The sequence below is a fragment of the Bombyx mori genome, chromosome 28, assembly GCF_030269925.1.
Source record: "Bombyx mori chromosome 28, ASM3026992v2".
Lineage (NCBI taxonomy): Eukaryota > Metazoa > Arthropoda > Insecta > Lepidoptera > Bombycidae > Bombyx > Bombyx mori.
Window position 1 is genome coordinate 7,245,919 of NC_085134.1, and position 18,720 is coordinate 7,264,638.

Here is an 18,720-nt window from a genome sequence, read left to right on the forward strand (position 1 = left end):
GTTATGAATGTAGAAAGCTTTAGAGGAAGAGGTAGACCTAAGAAAAATGGATGGATTGCGTGAAAGACGATATAGGTAAGAGGGGAGTGAGCGAAGAAATGGTATGTGATAGAGGAGTATGGAAGGAGAAAACAAGTTACGCGGACCCCAGGTGACTGGAAGAAGGGCAGGAGAATGATGATGAACTGGTAATAATGGGATATGGCGGTGCTTCGTGGGGCCCGTCAATACTTTGCCCTCGAACACTAAATGTCAACACGACCACTCAGTCAAGAGAGACACGATTGAGACAAAGACATTGATAATACAACTGGTTACTGATACTAAGGCTGTCTTATGAGTACGCATGGGTAGGTACCACCACCCTGCTTATTTCTGCCGTGAAGCAGTAATGCGTTTCAGTTTGAAGGACGGAGCGGTAACAATTTGACACCAGATAGTCCGTGACCTCGTCAACCCACCTGAGCAATAAATAAACACATAACAAATCTCTTGTCGAATTCAAAGTAAATCGGCATCTTGTACATTGACGAGATTTTGAAAGGCTCGTCTGAGATTTTGGGTGAAATTTTGAAATAAAACGAAAAATAAATCGATTGACAGTTACTTTATTTTTAACCTTTTTTATTGTGAAATATTCTTAAGAAAACACGATTACATAATAATTCATTATTTACTATAGTAATAACCACGGGTAATAACGAATACATTGTAAAGTTTCTTTGTGTCACTCGTATGAGCTCCTGAGTGTGCGTTAGTGTTTGACCGTTGATTAATGTGAACTACATGTAAAATTTATCACCACACCCTACACTTATAGGTATTATTTTCACCAGCTATAGACATAATAAAAAAACAGCCGTCTGGTGTAGTGGTAAGTGACATGGTCACTACATAAGGGGGTCGCGGGTTCGAATCCCGCCAAGGGAAGATATTTGTATGATAAATATAAATGTCTTTTCCAGGGTTATGGATGTATATTAAATATATGTATGTGTATAATAAAAATCTTACATTTATTTCCGTTATCTGGTACCTGTAACACAAGTTCTTTACGAACTTATCACGGGACCAGTTAACGTGGCGTGATCGTTAGTAAAATATTATTATTATTATTATAATTAGATTTACTTTTACGATTTAATCTCGTGATATTATTTTAGTATGCGACCATAAAAACTGTAGAGCATTTGAAATGTCGGAAATAATGTGGACACAATAAAAAAAAAGCGAAGCCAAACCGTAAAAGTAATTCTAGTTACATATAGGTAAATAATTTATAAATTACCAATAGTTCTTCAATTAATCTTATAATATCGAGGACAGAAAGGTTATTAGGTTTTAGCGCCATATTTGCAACTTTACAAAGTAATAAAAATTAAAAATTTGGAAAATGTATCGTAACAAAAAAATTCTTCATTTATTTTTATGGAATTTACTTAATTGAAATTAAATTAAAAACAACAAATTGTTGACACTAATACCAAATAAAACGGAGCTTTAATTACAAAGATAAATGGCGCGTATTCGTACGTCATTAAGGTTCCTCCCGATCCATTAACGGTGCTTTTAAGTACCACAAGCACCGGTCACTGTCCTCGTCGAACCCGTCACTTGCGACGAAGGGCTCGACGAGCGAATTAACCCATAGACACAGCCCTCTGAGTTTCTCGCCTGATCTTCTCAGTGTATTTTCCGCGAAGCACTGCTCTTGCTAAGGCCAGTGCTAGCAACACTCCCGGTTTGGACCCGTGAGCTCACCTATACGTCAAGGAGAAGCTGAAATAGCCTCTCAAGGCTATCAGCATAGGTAGGAAAAATCGCGTATTTACCTAAATCTCCACTTAACTAAATATTCTTTGACCCATTGATATATGTATACATAATAACGAATCAAAATGCCTCTATTGCCTTAACCAAACATTGAATTCCGTTTCACCGATAATTGTAATTCAATTAATTCAAAATTCAAAAGGGACTTCGGTTCCCTCTGTATTTTGTACCGTATGTTCCATGGTTAGTGCTCTGAGGAATTGTTCGAGATGATACCGGCATCTTGTTTTTACCATTGCACCGCCTGCCACCGGAGTAGAGTTCATCCATACTACCTGGAGCCACTGCGGTCATCGACAGTGCGTTTCCAGAGGTCTTTTTTGCCACGTACCATCCGGCTATGGAATGAGCTCCCCTCCACGGTGTTTCCCGAGCGCTATGACATGTCCTTCTCTAAAAGAGGCTTGTGGAGAGTATTAAGCGGTAGGCAGCGGCTTGGCTCTGCCCCTGGCATTGCTGAAGTCCATGGGCGACGGTAACCCCTCACCATCAGGTGGGCCGTATGAACGTCTGCCTACAGGGACAATAAAAATAATAATTAAACACCCTTTATATGTGTGTGTAAGTGTTTATAATTATTTTTTAATTGTTTTAATTGCTGATATTGAAATGGTGTTTTAATTAAAAACAATTGTAATTATAATTTATGATCTGATGTAAAAAAATGCAAGGATAGCTATAAAGAAATAATGTAATTAATTAAAGATTCAGCATTCCTAACCTCTTCAATGTGCCTTCAAAGAACTTAAGTATGTTAAATATTAGACATGTTTCAAATATAGCACGTGGTTGAAATATTAATATTAAGCAGCCAAGATATTTTTAGGATTTTTTCTATTATGTAGATTTTATTTTTTATTTTTTATGTTATATATTTTTATATTGATTATTTTTTTACCGACTTCGAAATATAACGGTATGAATTCGATCATATTTTTGTTGTTGTATTTACGTTACCGCAGAACTTTTTTCTAGAAGGATTGATTTTCACGATTCTTTCAAGTGATTGATTATTTCAAAACAGGTGTTTCTTATGCGGTCCTTTTTAAATGTTATCAAGATCTGACCGGTAACTAATGAGTTATCCTAAATAATTCATTTTGTAATTGACTTCGTATGCGTTGACGATATATAAACTTTTTTGAAGTCGGTTTTATTTTTTATTAATTAATGACGAATATAAAAAAGGCTAAATTTAATTATGTAGACGCTTAAATAATAAGCAATATAGAACAGTCTTATTTAAAATAAAAGGTTAATAATAAAAGTACCTACGGACACCAGATATAACTTCTTTAAGCCTATCAAATATTTATAATTGAGGCCATCAGCGTAAAAGTAGCTTAACCCACAATTTTTTATATTCAAGCTTATACGACGTGTATTGGAATTTATTTGAGATATAATAAATTTTGATACAAAACCGGCCTGTCCCTAGTCTCACCCATAGATAACAGATAGCTTTGTAAACATTATTTTTGCGCGTATTGTTTTTTTGCCTACTCAAATTCAAATTCATCCATACTAACTATCGTAAGCTTAGGCCACTTTTGCGCTGACGGCCTCAATTGTGATATTGTTAATTTATCAGAACGTTAATGAACCTTTTAACTGTATTGAACTTCGATAAAGTGTTTGACAGTCTTCGTATTGAGGTCTCATAAGCCACTAAACAAATCTTTTTGGCTTTTTTTAATATTGCATATAAAACATAGATTGATTGGAATATTTTTTTATTGCTTAGATGGGTGGACGAGCTCACAGCCCACCTGTTTTTAAGTGGTTACCGGAGCCCATAGACATCTACAACGTAAATGCCGCCACCCACCTTGAGACATGAGTTGTAAGATCTCGGTATAGTACAAGTATTTCTTATGAAAATTTTGTCTGTTCAAAAGATCGAAAATTTCCTGGTCATCATTTCATTCGCAGTTCAGTGTTTCGTGACCAAGCTTATCCAATCTATGTAGTCATAGACACTAACGTATACAGCTGGGTAGCCCTTGGTTCCGCATCGCTGGCACCCAGTGCTGGTGACTCCGACGAACTCCACTCTCTCCTTCACCAGAGCAAGAGTACCACCAGAGTCTCCGCGGCAAGTATCAACGCCTTCTTCGCCTCCAGCACAGAGCACCTTATCTGGCAGATTCTCGAAGACTCTATGGCATTGCTCTAGAGACCAGTTGGGTAATGGCAGGATCTTCTTGATATTACTGTACATTCCTATAGTGGGGATCTCCCCCCAGCCGGTGGCGTAAAGGGTGACGTTGCCCTTAATCGGATTGGATGGAAGGCAGATCGGCCGAATGAAGTCTGAAAGGAAAGTTATTTTATTATATAAATAATAATAAACATAGTTAAACATCACATACTTTTTACTGATAGTAGGACGTCTTGTGAGTCCACGCATCCTGCCTATTTCTACCGTGAAGCAGTAATGCGTTTCGGTTTGGAGGGTGGGGCAGTCGTTGTTATTATACTTGAGACCTTAGAACGTATATCTCAACGTTGCAGATGTCTACGGGCTTCAGTAACCACTTAATACCAGGTTGTGCTGTGAGCTCGTCCAGCCATCTAAGCAATAAAAAAAAATATAAACTCTTCGACTAGATGAGTTACGAAGGAGCTGATAAAATAACGTAGTAGTGTTTATTAGTACCTGTATATGGCGCGTCCGTGTCCAGTTTCAGAATCGCGATATCCCCTTCTTTTCCATCGTAGTCGGGGTGGACGATTATCTCCGAAACTTGGATAGATAGGTTAGGATCAGAGCACAAGCCCGTCACGCAGTCCTTTTCCGTTGAAACGTCATAGTCGCCGAGACGAGCCGCCAGACTGAAAATCCCAAACGTAATGTTATTGTTGTTGGATTCAAATTCGTTACTTATATCGACGGGTTTCCACCACCCTGTCTTTTTCTGCCGTGAAGCAGTAATTCGTTTCGGTTAAAAGGGTGGGGCAGCCGTTGTACTGTGAGACCTTAGAACTCATGTCTCAAGGTGGGTGGTGGCATTTACGTTGTAGATGTCTATGGGCCCCAGTAACCGCTCAACACCAGGTGGATCGTGAGCTCGTTCACCCATGTAAACCATAAATAAAAAAGCGACATTTTTTCAACTTTACAGGAGAGCCAAATAAAGTTTGAAAGTCGGAAAAAATATTATGACAAAAAAACTTGAAGTTAAATTAAATATCTCGAATTGTAGATACTAATACCAAATAAAAACTCCATTAATTACAAAGATAAATATCAGGTATTAACTGAATTGTCGCTTAAGCCATATTTGAGATTTTCATCCCTCGATATAGTTCATTGAATTTAGTTAAAACTTCACTGAGATTTGTTCAGCTTTACAAACTCTTCGACGGTTCATCAATATGAAGTTTAATGTTGTAGATAGGTTAGGAGGGAAGATAGTCCAAATACTGATCTTACATTGCAGCCATTTTAAAATTATGGTATATAATATATAAAGGTTTTTTTTTTGTCATCTAATAATAACAAAGTGGCGGGTAGGAAAAGTTCAAGTGAGACTGGATTCTTAACTAAAATATATCGTCTTTTCGAATTAAAAGTGTAAAATTTCCAAAAATATTCGAAATTGAGTTAATATGCGGAATCATTTGGTATTATTTTTCTAATAAATACTGTCAAAAGAGCGTAACTTAGTTTTAGTTTTTTTTTTTTTTTTAGTTTTCCTATGTTTTGACTACTATTAACAAAATTAATATATATATTTTTCTTATTTTAAAAGACGGATAATGTAACTGGTACAAAATAAAAAATAAATGTTGCAAAGATGATTAATATTAAAAATATTACATGTTAAAACACTCTCCTGCAAAATTAGTAAGTTTTGAGATTATACAGTTTTAATGCGAGAAGATATGTGATATCACCTTTCTGATAATAAGGGGTTATCGGAGGTTTTTTTTTGTTCGTACCTAAGCTGATCGTCTTGAGAGACCACATCAGCGTCACTGTGCAGTGTGGTCGCGACAGCTCTGTGTCTGTATTCCGTTTTCTGTGGCCCTTTGGATGTATTTTGTATTTAAATTCCAATAAAATGAAGCGCTCTTCATTATTGAAGGAAATCAGAAAGAGAGGCACAGCCGCTATCTGCCGCAGAGATATCTTCAAGTCGTTTGGTTGATATCACCTTTTTTTTCTCCTACCTAAGCTTGCCTACCTAAGCCTTGAGAGGCTATTTCAGCGTAACCTTAACTATTGGGTGAGCTCACGGGGCTGAAACCTGGCGTTGTTGCTAACACGAACCCTAGCAAAAGCCAGGCTTCGCAGAGTCTACCACCGGATCGGAAACGCGACCCAGGGACGTCTTAAACTAGGATGGGGCCCTTGGGCACACAAGAATTTGAGGCCCTTTTGGAAAGTAAAAAAAGCGAATTATAATAATATTTTTTTACTGAGTATGAGACCATTTAGTATAGGTAATCAAATACAGTATGATATAATATGTCATTAATGATATTAGAATGCTGCTGGTTTTTTGGTTACGATTTCGATAACAGTTTCTTTCGGGATTTCTGTTGAGCAAAATCTTCTATTACAAGCATAGTATATGCCTTGTAAATACCTTCTGATTTGTGAAAAAAGTGTAATGTGCCCGACAAAAATGTTTTGAGAATAAACGTGTGAGAGAAATTGTCGGTCTTTCGGGGCCCCTTGAGAATGGAGGCCCTGGGCACGGGCCCCGTGTGCCCTTATGGTAAAGACGGCATTGACGCGACCCACTGAGAAGATCCGGCGAGAAACTCAGTGGGCTGTGTCTATGGGTTAATTTACTCGCCGAGCCCTTCGTCACAAGCGACGAGTTTAACGAGAACGATGGCTGGGTTATTGGAGCCTGAAGATGTTCCAGTATCACCGCCCATAATAAAACACAAAGATTTTCTCGTCTAACAAACGCGAGTAAAACTCTTACCGGGTGAACTTTATTTTCCTGACACAATGAGCTGCTGTTACGACGTGCCGAGGGCTGATCAGCGTGCCGGAACACCTGTATTCCTTCTGATGATCGCCCACGTAGTACTCCAAGTAGACTAACCAGGGGTTGTGATGGATAAGGTTGCCGCTGGCTTCAATTCCACATCTGTGCTCTGCAATAACGTTGGGACTGCTTTAAAAAATTGGGTTTTAGAGAAAGAGAGAGATAAGGATAGAGAGGAAATGAGAGAGAAAGAGATTGATACAGGTTTTACTGGTGGTAGGACGTCTTGTGAGTCCGCGCGGGTAGGTACCACCACTCTGCCTATTTCTGCCGTGAAGCAGTAATGCGTTTCGGTTTGAAGGGCGGGGCAGCCGTTGTAACTATACTTGAGACCTTAGAACTTATATCTCAAGGTGGGTGCCGCATTTACGTTGTAGATGTCTATGGGCTCCAGTAACCGCTTAACACCAGGTGGGCTGTGAGCCCGTCCACCCATCTAAGCAATAAAAAAAAAAAAAAGATAGAGAGAAAAAGAGACAGAGAATATAATGCAAACTAAAACAGAATTAACATTCAAAAACATTTGCGTTATAATTCTGTATTGCTCGAGCTCTTGTGTTTGAGAGTTCGTGGATTTCTACGGACCTGCACCACGCCTCCAATCAAAAATAAATCAGCCAATACTAAGAATTCGCATTCACGTAAATACGTCAACATATTTTTTTTTTATTGTATGTGTAATTTAAATTAATGAAATTTGACCATTACACGGGTCAACACCAAATTTGACTTTGATTGCAAAGCATAAAATTTAGATATTTTAGATCGTAATTATGACGAAAAAAAAAAAAAAAAACAAAATGTGTGCAATTCACACGTGGTAGAAGTGAAACCTTCCAAAATTAAAATACAATTATCCTAAACGTCTTAAGTATATGTAAAATTTTGTCATTAATAAATAATTGTAAGGCCCTCTGTGAATTGATATTTTAATTTCACGTATAATCCTAAATGAAAATTCACTACAAGAGCTTTCATACACACGTTAGTATTAAAAAATCTCACAGATGGCGCTGTATTAAATAGTATGTATATTTCTGTTTGATTCTTTGTATTTGTGTCTCTTACCTGTCGTTTTTTCCGTTGCATCCGGTTTGAAATCACAACGATTCTAAAGAAGTTTTCACTTCTAAATACTTGGCATGAAACAGTTTGCTTTTTAACTTTAATAAATTGACCACAAATATGAAACAGAATGCATCAGCATCGTATATTTACACTTTCGTGACATTTTAAGATTTTCTGGGCTTGTACAAAACACCCGATCGTTGTTTATGACTCGTGTGCCATCTAGTGGCACTGTGTAAACGTAAACTCTCATAGCGCGGCTTTTTTGGAAGGATTGAAATTAATTAAAATTTATAAAAAAATTGAAAAATGAGTATTATTACTATAACTATCATTTTTTTGTAGAGTTGTGTTATCAACATTTCAATTCGTTATAATCATACATTACGCCGGTTCTCAAAACGAGATAAGCTTAGGTTTTAGCGAATTTACCTCGAGCACACAGCATCCGGTGCAAAACAAGGAAACTCGCGATATTACACACACTCAAAGTAATTTCCAGCGCGGTTATTGCGAAACACGTAATTTAAGATTCGTTTAATACGCAAACAAATTACTATACGTCTATACATAGGCGATTCGCCCGGTCCTTATGGATTGGGTGAATCGTGACAGAGGACGCCTCACTTTCCGGCTCACGCAGGTGCTCACTGGGCATGATTGCTTCGGTGAGTCCCTGCACCGGATCAGAGCCGAGCCGACGGCAGAGTGCCACCATTGTGATTGCGACTTGGACACGGCAGAGCATACGCTCGTCGCCTGCCCCGCATGGGAGGGGTGTCGCCGTGTCCTCGTCGCAAAAGTAGGAAACGACTTGTCGTTATCGAGTGTTGTGGCATCGATGCTCGGCGACGACGAGTCGTGGAAGGCGATGCTCGACTTCTGCGAGTGCACCATCTCGCAGAAGGAGGCGGCGGGGCGCGTGAGAGACGCACAATCCCACCGCCGTCGAGCGGGAGCCAGGGAGGCGGATCTCGCCCAAGCCCTGGCCCTGTAAGTGTTTCGGGTCCCCCCTCACATGTCGGTCTGGGGACCGGCGAGGGGGGCCTGAGAAGACGACGTGCAAGCTGCTCTGCACGCGTTTTACGCAAGAGCATCCGGGTGATGGAAGGCCGGCTATCCTCGACCCACGCTGGTTCTAGTCCAGCGGGGTATTCCGTAGGATAGCTCACACGAACCGGCGCCATCTAGGCGGGCTTCGGATAGCCTGCCGACCGAGAGGGCTGGTGGTCGTGGCGCCGACGACCGCCGGTCCGGCGTCCCGAGGGGGAGGGTGATGGGAGAGATGTGCTCCGCACTAAACGCTTCACCTTCCCCCCTTTGCCTCTTCATGAGTTCTGTCTCATGCGAGGTTTGGACGTTGGTTGTTGAGCGACAGGAGGTTTTAGTCAGTTCGACTCTGACATGCTCCGCCCTCTATCCCCAGTAATCTATACTTCTATACTAATATTATAAAGAGGAAAGATTTGTTTGTTTGTTTGTATTGAATAGGCTCCGAAACTACTGAACCGATTTGAAAAATTTAATAATTAAACTAGATTAGAAGAGAGATTAGAGAATTAGAATTAAATTTAAAATATTCTTTACATCGCGTGCCCTGCGAAAACTATTGATGATAGAATAAAATAATGTACTACGACTTTGTAGACCGCATTATTATTTACAAAAAGTGTCGCGACAGCATATGTCTAACTTTTATAGTTATGCCGCAACAAGTGTTTTTTTTTTTTTTAAATAAAACAACGTCAAATATCGTTGAATTTTTTGTTAAAGACCCGAGCGAAGCCGGAGCGTGCCGCTTGTTATTACTATTTTGGTCTTTCTTTCTTTTAGAGACTTTGATCTCATGTCTTCGGCTATTTAACAGTATTCACGTGGTGAGATCTATAAGCACTGATAACCCCTTAACACCGGGTGGCCTGTAATTTCGTCCACGCATCTGATACAATAAATAATAAATTTTAAATAATCGCTAAGCGAACTAGAAAAGACATTTTACTGGTGGTAGGACCTGTTGTGAGTCCGCGCGGGTGGGTACCACCACCCTGCCTATTTCTGCCGTGAAGCAGTAATGCGTTTCGGTTTGAAGGGTGGGGCAGCCGTTGTAACTATACTGAGACCTTACAACTTATATCTCAAGGTGGGTGGCGCATTTACGTTGTAGATGTCTATGGGCTCCAGTAACCACTTAATACCAGGTGGGCCGTGAGCTCGTCCACATATCTAAGCAATAAAAAAAATATATATATATATTACAAGCGGCCCGCTCCGGCTTCGCTCGGGTCTTTAACAAAAAATTCAACGCTATTTGACGTTGTTTTATTTTTTTAAATAAAAGAACACTCATTGCAGCATAACTATAATAGTTAGACATATGCTGTCACGACACTTTTTGTAAATAATATGTATTCTACAAATTCGTATATTATTTTATTCTATCATGAATAGTTTTCGCAGGGCACGCGATGTAAAGAATATTTTAGGTAATTTTTTTACACCTTGGGTTACATTATTGAAGTTTTAGTAAAGATCCCTATTTTTTTTTAAAAAAAGATTATAGCCTATGTCACTCGGGAATAGTGTAGCTTCCAGACAGTGAAAGAATTTTTCAATTCGGTTCAGTAGTTTCGGAGCCTATTCAATACAAACAAACAAACAAATCTTTCCTCTTTATAATATTAGTATAGATTTTATCCTGTTTTTGTTGAAAGGAGTTTTAGTGTTATTTGTTCTTGAATCATGTGCAATGGGACCGTATTGAGATCGTTAAAAAGGACATTCAAGGATTCCGTTACAAACAGATAAATATAGCACACATGTGTACATACATACTGAGTGGGTCGCGAGTCCGATCCGGTGGTAGATTCAGTGAAGTACTACTGCTCTTAGTAGGGCTAGTGTTAGCAAATTCTTTTAGGTTGAGCCCGTGAGCTCACTTACCGGTCCGGGCGTAGTTAGAATATCCCTTTAGCCTCCAGCGAATAGGGCAAAAAAAACATACATACCAAACTAATAAAAACTTTTAAAAACAATCGTCAACACTCACCATTTCCCTTAAATTTTGGGAATTCAAGAAACACAAATACGCAAATCGCCGCGATGCACAAATATAATTTTATACTATACATAGTAAAAAAATATATGATAGATTTAATAATAACATCAAAGGATGTCGAACCAACTACGGCTAATAAGCCTTTTTAGTTGACCGAACGATCCCCGACAAGATCCGAACTGCGAATGAAGCTTAAAATTCACATTCGAAACGTTACGTATAGTTATTAAAAAGTTTTCCTCGTATTTTAGTAGCATAATAAATGTACCTATTTACTGATACAGACATTTTAGTTGCGAATCACACGTATAACCCGAAGATTTCTGGTCTGGATCAGCAGGGCTCACAGCTCGCGTTAGCTGATGCCTAAGGTCGACGATGTTAACATTTTGGAACGAAATTCCTTATGGGACGATGCGGAGGGGTACCCTAACCGGGAAAAAACGTCCGTAACGTAAGATTTTTATTAGTAATGCACACAGTGTACGACTCAACTTTGTAATAACGTACAGAAAATAACATATTTTTTTATCATTCATTGACCACGATCTCAGAGCGTTCGTTTGCGCAATACACTAACTCTTATGCAAACAACCGTGAATGAAGTGTACCACAATAAGTTCGCACGCTACCGAATGACCGTGAGTTGTTGCGAAGCCTCCAGTTTTATTTTCTTCATACCTCGAATAGAACTTAAATTTAATATTTTTATAATAAGGAACTTCGTTCCTATCCGGTGTCCCACGACACCACACATCTATTTTTTTTCTTTTCCCTTATCTGATCGTTGGTAGGATTCGCATCGCGCCAAACCATTGTTGAGAAATCATATTTCATGCATTATGTTTACGGGTCATCGGACGGTCGACCATCCTAATTACCGTTGGAAGGACCAAATGGAGAGACTTACTGAAACTCCAAGCTAGCCGGTGGCAGGATCACGTAAAACGGCGTCTCTTGGTATCTTTTTCTTTCTCTACCTAATCGTTGGTAGTCTAAGAGACTATTCCAACTTCGTAAGTGAGCTCACGGGCTCATCCTGAGTGAATTGCTAACACTAGCCCTAGCAAGAGCAGTGCTTCGCTGAAACTACTGACAAAAACTCTTCGTCGGAGTCGAGTTTGACGAGGACCAGGTGACCAGTGCTTGAAGAGCCTAAACACACCGAGAGTGGAATTGTTAAGTGTTGCGCCCTGACACATGAGGTAGATGAATAATGACTTTTTGATCCCAGCGATCAACTCAAAGATTCTTGGATAGACCTTGTCACTATTGCAACAAAATCCGTTCGTAGTATCAGCATCGTAAATAATTTACCAATTAAACACACCGGGTTTATACATATTTTTTTATTGCCCTTGTAGGCAGATGAGCATGCGGCCCACCTGATGGTCAGTAGTTACCGTTGCCATTGGACTTCAGCAATGCCAGGGGCAGAGCCAAGCCGCTGCCTACCTATATATTATTATGTATTTATAGCATTTCTACGGCGAAGCTATGAAGGGTTCTATTTCGTAGGATAGCACCAGCAGAGCAGTAGTTGTCTATTAGTACCTATGAATAGCGGAAACAGCTTAATATTAACGGCCGTTTTCAATAACGTATCTGAGTTTTCGGATTGTTTCGTACTGAAACAGATTTTTTCGTTTTCTATATTTTTATTGGTATCGAGTATTAGACAATACATCTTCAAGACAACACAAATCTTAACCTATGTGCAGTAAGGTTCGATCTTGCCTGTGGACGGCCGACTAGCCAACCAGAAGCTTGCTGAGCAACCCCTCCAAGCCTACGGGCAGAGATCGCCGTCGTATAGTAACAAAAACACACGCGTTCCGCGGCAGACATTCTTTATTACAAACAACAAAAATTACCCAACGCAAGTCACGCGTAACCATTAGAACCAGCGACAATTGTTCATCGTGTACCAGTCAAGGGACAGACGGTCCCACCTCCGGAAACGACGCTGAGCCCAAGGAGCGCGAGGCAGTGGAAGGAAGGTGAACCGGTAAGTCTTCAGACTTATTTCGTTCCTTACTGTACACGGATAGATAGCTATCTCCGAATATCAGCAAGAGCGTATCTATCCTTTGTTTGCGTTTCACAATCACGGATAAGTGCTATCTCTCTTTAACCAACAGTAGATAGCTTCTTCCCTCCGATTTATCCGAGCCTCTTGATACGTTTCGTTCTACTACAAATACGAAACAACATCAGGATCAAGACTTATTTTATTTTATTCTAAATTATAACTATAATTTAACCAGCATATTGTAGACTATCATAAACACATTTGTTTATAACAAAAAGTAATAAAAACATATGTAGATTTTTTTAAATTGGACGTATTGCTATTTTTATCCTAGTCGAAATTATGAAACGAAACGTTTTGACAGTCCGTTTGCCAATAAGCAGTGATCAGTTTCTTTTGTTTGTTTTTCTATTGTTTACCTCCTATATTAGATGATGACTTACCTCCAAAACGCTTTAAAACTTTCGTTTATAATTCTAAGTATGTTTATAATTAAAGAGCTACAGTGAAATAAAATGAATTCTGTAAGTATCTATGAACTACATTGATAATAATAATTTTACTTTGAAAACTTTGAGTTCAAGTTTAGAAAATATATCTTTTTCAGTCAAGAAAGGCAGCACCCATGACAAAAGATGAGACGATGATTCTAGCAGAACTTGTGGCGGCGAAAAAACATTTCAATAATAAGGCAACAAATGCCAGAAACAATAAATTGAAGGAGCAGGCTTGGCAAACCCTTGTAAATGATTTTAATTCGTCGATTCGTCGTTTCCCACGAACTCCATCGCAGCTTCGACTAAAATGGGAAAACTTAAAGAACGCTACGGCAACATAAGAAACAACCTTAGTAAGGTTAGTATAATTAGTTGATTGTTTGTCTCTAATAACACATTGATAAACATGATTTTTTCTTCAGGTTGCCGTAGTATTTGAAATAATTATGCTCTTTGTTACAGGCTGGAGGTGGTAAGGATTGCAGATGAAATTTTGGATAAAGCATGCACATTGTTGTAGGTCACATATAATATCTTTAACACTTTTACAGCCAAGCGGAAACAAGATGGAAGAAAAGAAATGCAAGGCTAGCATAGGAACAATGCATTAGCAGAATATCTAATAGCAAAAAAGAGACTTGACTTGGAAAATAAAGAAAAGGAGATTGTTGTAGCAAAAGTTAAGTTAGATTTAGATAATTTAAAAAATTAAAAATTACTTAAAAGGAATATTAAATTTCATAAATTAAGTAGGCAATAATAATTTTATGTTAGATAGTTTTTTAAGTATATGTACAAATTCTAAATTAAATATCTTGCATGTACTAACTACCATGTAATTATCATTTTGGAAAATAAAAAATAGTCAAATTATCTTTGGAGTTTATTTTATAAATTATCTTTGGAAGCAATTATTTATAAGTACATAGTTGTATTTCAGATGTAAGTTTTGAAAAATTGTTACAAATAATTATATTATTTTCCTGTAATGTATCTGCGACTGAAATTTGTGATTCTAATTCTTCTAAATTCATTCTGACGATATTATGCAGCATGGCAGCTATAATAACAGCTTGCATATTTTCTAGTTTTAATCTACTTTTCAATGATATACAGGGAGTCTTCTTTTACAAACACCAATGCATCTGAAAATTATACATTATTTGCTTAAATTATTTTACAATACAGTATAACAAGCTCTTAACTAAAAAAAAAGATTACCTCTCTATAGTATTTCTTGTTTTAATATGTGATTCATTTTAAATCGTTCCGATTGTGTATGTGGGTTAATTAATCACGTTAAAAGATAGGGTTGTGGGGATAGCCTCTATCGGCAAGCAAATAGCAATTTCCAAGTCCACCTTGTTATCAATGTTCTCTTGATATGCAGATAATTTATTATAATAGTGTCATATTAAATTCATATAAACACCTAAATATATAATATAAATAAATAAAAATATAATAATAATATATAATAATAATAATATAAATAAGGCAATATAAATAAGAAATACCTTTTCAATCGGAATGGTTAATTGAGTCGTCTATTATCAAAGGTGGCAATCTGTGCATTTGGACAAAAAAATTTTATTGATATGTCAATACAGATTGATTTGAATATAATCGTCTCCTTCACAGAATACGGTTCAAAACCTGCATTAAATAAAGGTTAATAGTTAACCTGTTATTTATCTAAGATGTCGTTCCGAAGAGTTTTGTGACTGCCAATGGAATACAAAGTCAATAATTGGTTTTTCTGATTTACCAATCATTGTCCAAAAGTCAGATTGCCGGCTTTGATAATAGTCGACTCAATTATAGTTGTATCATGAGTAGACCCAGGCCATCAAGCAACAACATTTTGAAACATCAATGATGCATTGCACACAAATTACACATTCAAAATACTCTTTTTCTATTTCTAAATTCCTGTCCTATATTTGAATCTGTAACACAAATATAAAATGTAGAGGTATCAGTGTGTAATAAGAATGAAGGTAAATAGCCTACCAGGTTATTGTATTAGTATATGAATGTCATTTAGGGCACCATGGGAATCCAGCAGTATTATAGAATTCCTGTTGAGTGTGATTTTGTAACACAACAAAAATTAGGTATTATTTTGCTATTGCTATAAACAAATATAAGTTGTAATAACGAATACTTTTATGGTTAAAATTTATCTTACCTTTTTGACGTTACACTCAAATATGGTCTCATTAAATTAATCAATTCATTCACAACACCTTTGCTCAGAAATCTATAGTCAAATTCGTAATTATTGATCTTCGCCATGTAATTCAGACGATCTTTATTTTCCTAACCATATGATATCGGCCTCACTATCACTATCTGCATCACAATCCATTATCATTTGAAATAATTCCATATCACCATCATCACTGCTACAATATGCCAATATGAAGAGAAACAATTATTAAATTATAGCGATTTACTTTCGAAAGATAAACATGTAACCGGCCGATTTTGACAGATAAGCGAATGCCCATACTAGAGATAGCGCCGCCTACCGGAGAGTTACTTAAAACTCATATTGAAACGGAAGTAAGCACGATTTGTATGAGCGTTCTATCTTTAGCAGGCTATCCGTCCTCCCGACGATGGATAGATAAATCCGATAGGAACTGCTGCCCGTCGATAGGTTATTGGAACGTAAGTAAGGACAAAAATATAGATTTGTCTATCTTTAGTAACCGAAACTAGGGATAGATAGGTTATTGAAAACGGCCGTAAATGGAGTGTGAACTCAATTGCCCATTTTAGCTGATTGGGCGTTTAGGTCGACTTCAAAACATCGACATATTTGAATTATAATAATAATGATGATGAAAATTATGTATTCCAACCATAAGTTACAAAAATTCAAAGAAACGAAAAATAAAAGATAAATATCGTATCTTCACTACATAGTATAAAACAAAGTCGCTTTCTCTATCCCTATATCTGTCTGTCCCTGTGTATGGTTAAATCTTTAAAAGTACGCAACGGATTTTGATGCGGTTTTTTTAATAGATAGAGTGATTGAAGAGGAAGGTTTATAATATGTATAATAACATCCATTAAATAGTGGAGAAATCAATTATAAATTACAGTTTCCGAAGCGAAGCGAGGGCGGGTCGCTAGTATTACTTAAACGGCTGTACTGCCAATCAGACTGAAATAGGTTAATGCTTTGCGGTAGAAATAAGCAGGAAGGTTAAATCTACCAGTTCTATAACATTTTGTGCTGGAAAGTAGACCGCTTTTTCTGACAGAGTACCTGGGAATTTGTTATCTGCTCCAAAAGATCTGTTTACGTAAGTTTTAGGCTGAATTAGCCCTGAAGAAGCCACCCGATAGTTCCATGTAGGTCGCAGTTACTAGTTGAGTTTCTCCGATGGCCTAAAAAGAAGGGAAACTTTGAACATGCAAAGGCACTGAGCCAAGATACGATGGATAGGATAAGGACGAGCATTTTCAAGCTTCTTTGTGAGCTATGGCAGGATCTTTATCCTAGCGATTCCGATCCGGTGGTAAATGCTATCGTTGATCAGCTGCTTTCGAGCTGACAGACCTCTTTGGGACCTCCGCATATCCTCTCCTTCCAGCTGATCCCTCATATTCACCCTCCCTTCATTGGCATTTCCATGTCAAGCGGCAATACCTCCGAACAAACCGCAAAAAATAATTAAATGTCAAGTAACTCTAACACATATATTGACTTGGACATGGATTCATACTGGTACCTTGTGGTGGAGTGTCAGTATCTAGAATACCAAAGAGGTGATTAAAGTTCTTGAACCAAGCATAAAGTTATTGAGCGCACTACTTCGGAAAATTTTAGATTAATTAAAAAAAAAGTTCAATATGGCATTAAAAAAGAATGAAAGACGTTGCATTTTCCCGAGATAATGCGTTAATCATATTCTTTGTGTCAATCGTTGATCAATAAATTACCATTTTGCACTCGATTCGTAAATCTGTTGGTATCCAAATCACGAAGCATCCGGCTTTATAATTATATACCCGGCTTACTTAGTTCTCAGACCATGTCATTTATCATTAAATATCCTATGTTTTAATCCAGACTATAAGCTCTTGTGTGGAATTCGATACAGCCCATTGAGCATGATTGTTTAACAAAAGGCAGCGGCTTGGCTCTGCCCCTGGCATTGCTGAAGTCCATGGGCGACGGTAACCACTCACCATCAGGTGGGCCGTATGCGTAATCCGTCGTCTCTTGCGAGGAATTCGGGGAGGTGGAGGACCTTCTCGTCCCCCTCTTCCTCTCAGGAGGCGCCGGAGTCCGACATAACCCGGTTCGTTACCCCCCCGGACCGGGTATCCGTAAATGGATTCCCCAGCGTTAAAAAAAAAAAAGTGGGCCGTATGCTCGTCTGCCTACAAAGGCAATAAAAAAATAAAAAAAACTTCCAAAATTTCATATTAACTTTAATACTAATAACACAGAAACCCTTATAGTTTTTTTTTTTTTTTTAAATAATTTATAGAACTTTTTTTAATAGCTTCTTAATTTAAACAAGTACCTATACCTAATAATTATCAATTTACAACGTAAACATTCCATATAGCTTAGACGGCTAATAAATACCATCGGGTTGACAACATTATTTACACCGAATTGCACGCATTTTATGGTAATACGTAAATTATATATTAAATTAATAATGAATTATAGTCATTCAGCTGGACACCTACTATTAATACTAGTCATCGGGTTGATGAATTTTTTTTTTTATAATTTAATTACACTAAGTATAATATTCTCATTTGTGTCGACAGGCAGATGAGCGCACACCCCGCCTAGTATTGTAATACGTGACTACTGTCAGTCGAGTTTTTCCACGTTCTAAAATAACTAGGTATACCTTATTTTCAATGTTTTTATTTTTTATTTATTTCTTAGATGGGTGGACGAGCTCACAGCCCACCTGATGTTAAGTGGTTACTGGAGCCCATGGACATCTACAACGTAAATGCGCCACCCACCTTGAGGTATAAGTTCTAAGGTCTCAGTATAGTTACAACGGCCGCCCCATCCTTCAAACCGAAACGCGTTACTGCTTCACGGCAGAAACAGGCAGGGTGGTTATGTGTAAGTGAGCTAGGTGTTTGTTCGCCAATATGTACAGGAAATAAAATTCATATTTCCCGTTTTTAAGTATAGCATTTAACATTGGATTTTTTTTACTGGTGGTAGGA

At 37.8% G+C, this 18,720-nt stretch overlaps 1 protein-coding gene and 2 long non-coding RNA genes across 3 annotated transcripts; 1 reads left to right on the forward strand and 2 right to left on the reverse strand.

Annotated features, from left to right (window-relative positions):
• Positions 1-592: 592 nt before the first annotated feature.
• On the reverse strand, positions 593-11,162 carry LOC101736559 (serine protease easter). The gene is made up of 4 exons (XM_004923405.4): positions 10,957-11,162; positions 6,777-6,951; positions 4,493-4,668; positions 593-4,146 (listed from the first exon to the last, which is right to left on the reverse strand). The coding sequence occupies exons 1-4, from the start codon at positions 11,036-11,038 to the stop codon at positions 3,767-3,769; spliced, it is 813 nt and encodes a 270-aa protein (XP_004923462.1). The 5' UTR covers positions 11,039-11,162; the 3' UTR covers positions 593-3,766.
• Positions 11,163-13,039: 1,877 nt separating this feature from the next.
• LOC134201605 (uncharacterized) lies at positions 13,040-14,367 on the forward strand. The gene is made up of 3 exons (XR_009976968.1): positions 13,040-13,521; positions 13,605-13,852; positions 13,957-14,367. It is a non-coding gene; the product is annotated as an uncharacterized LOC134201605 (long non-coding RNA).
• Positions 14,365-16,358, reverse strand: LOC134201611 (uncharacterized). Its single transcript, XR_009976975.1, has 2 exons — positions 15,012-16,358; positions 14,365-14,639 (listed from the first exon to the last, which is right to left on the reverse strand). It is a non-coding gene; the product is annotated as an uncharacterized LOC134201611 (long non-coding RNA).
• Between the last annotated feature and the right edge of the window lie 2,362 nt (positions 16,359-18,720).

Coding starts and splice junctions, on each gene's coding strand:
- LOC101736559 (XM_004923405.4), bottom strand. CDS start 11,038: ATGTATAGTATAAAATTATATTTGTGCATCGCGGCGATTTGCGTATTT. Junction 6,952..10,956: donor CCCAAAATTTAAGGGAAATG/GTGAGTGTTGAC, acceptor ACGTTATTGCAG/AGCACAGATGTGGAATTGAA. Junction 4,147..4,492: donor CACGGACGCGCCATATACAG/GTACTAATAAAC, acceptor CTTTCCTTTCAG/ACTTCATTCGGCCGATCTGC.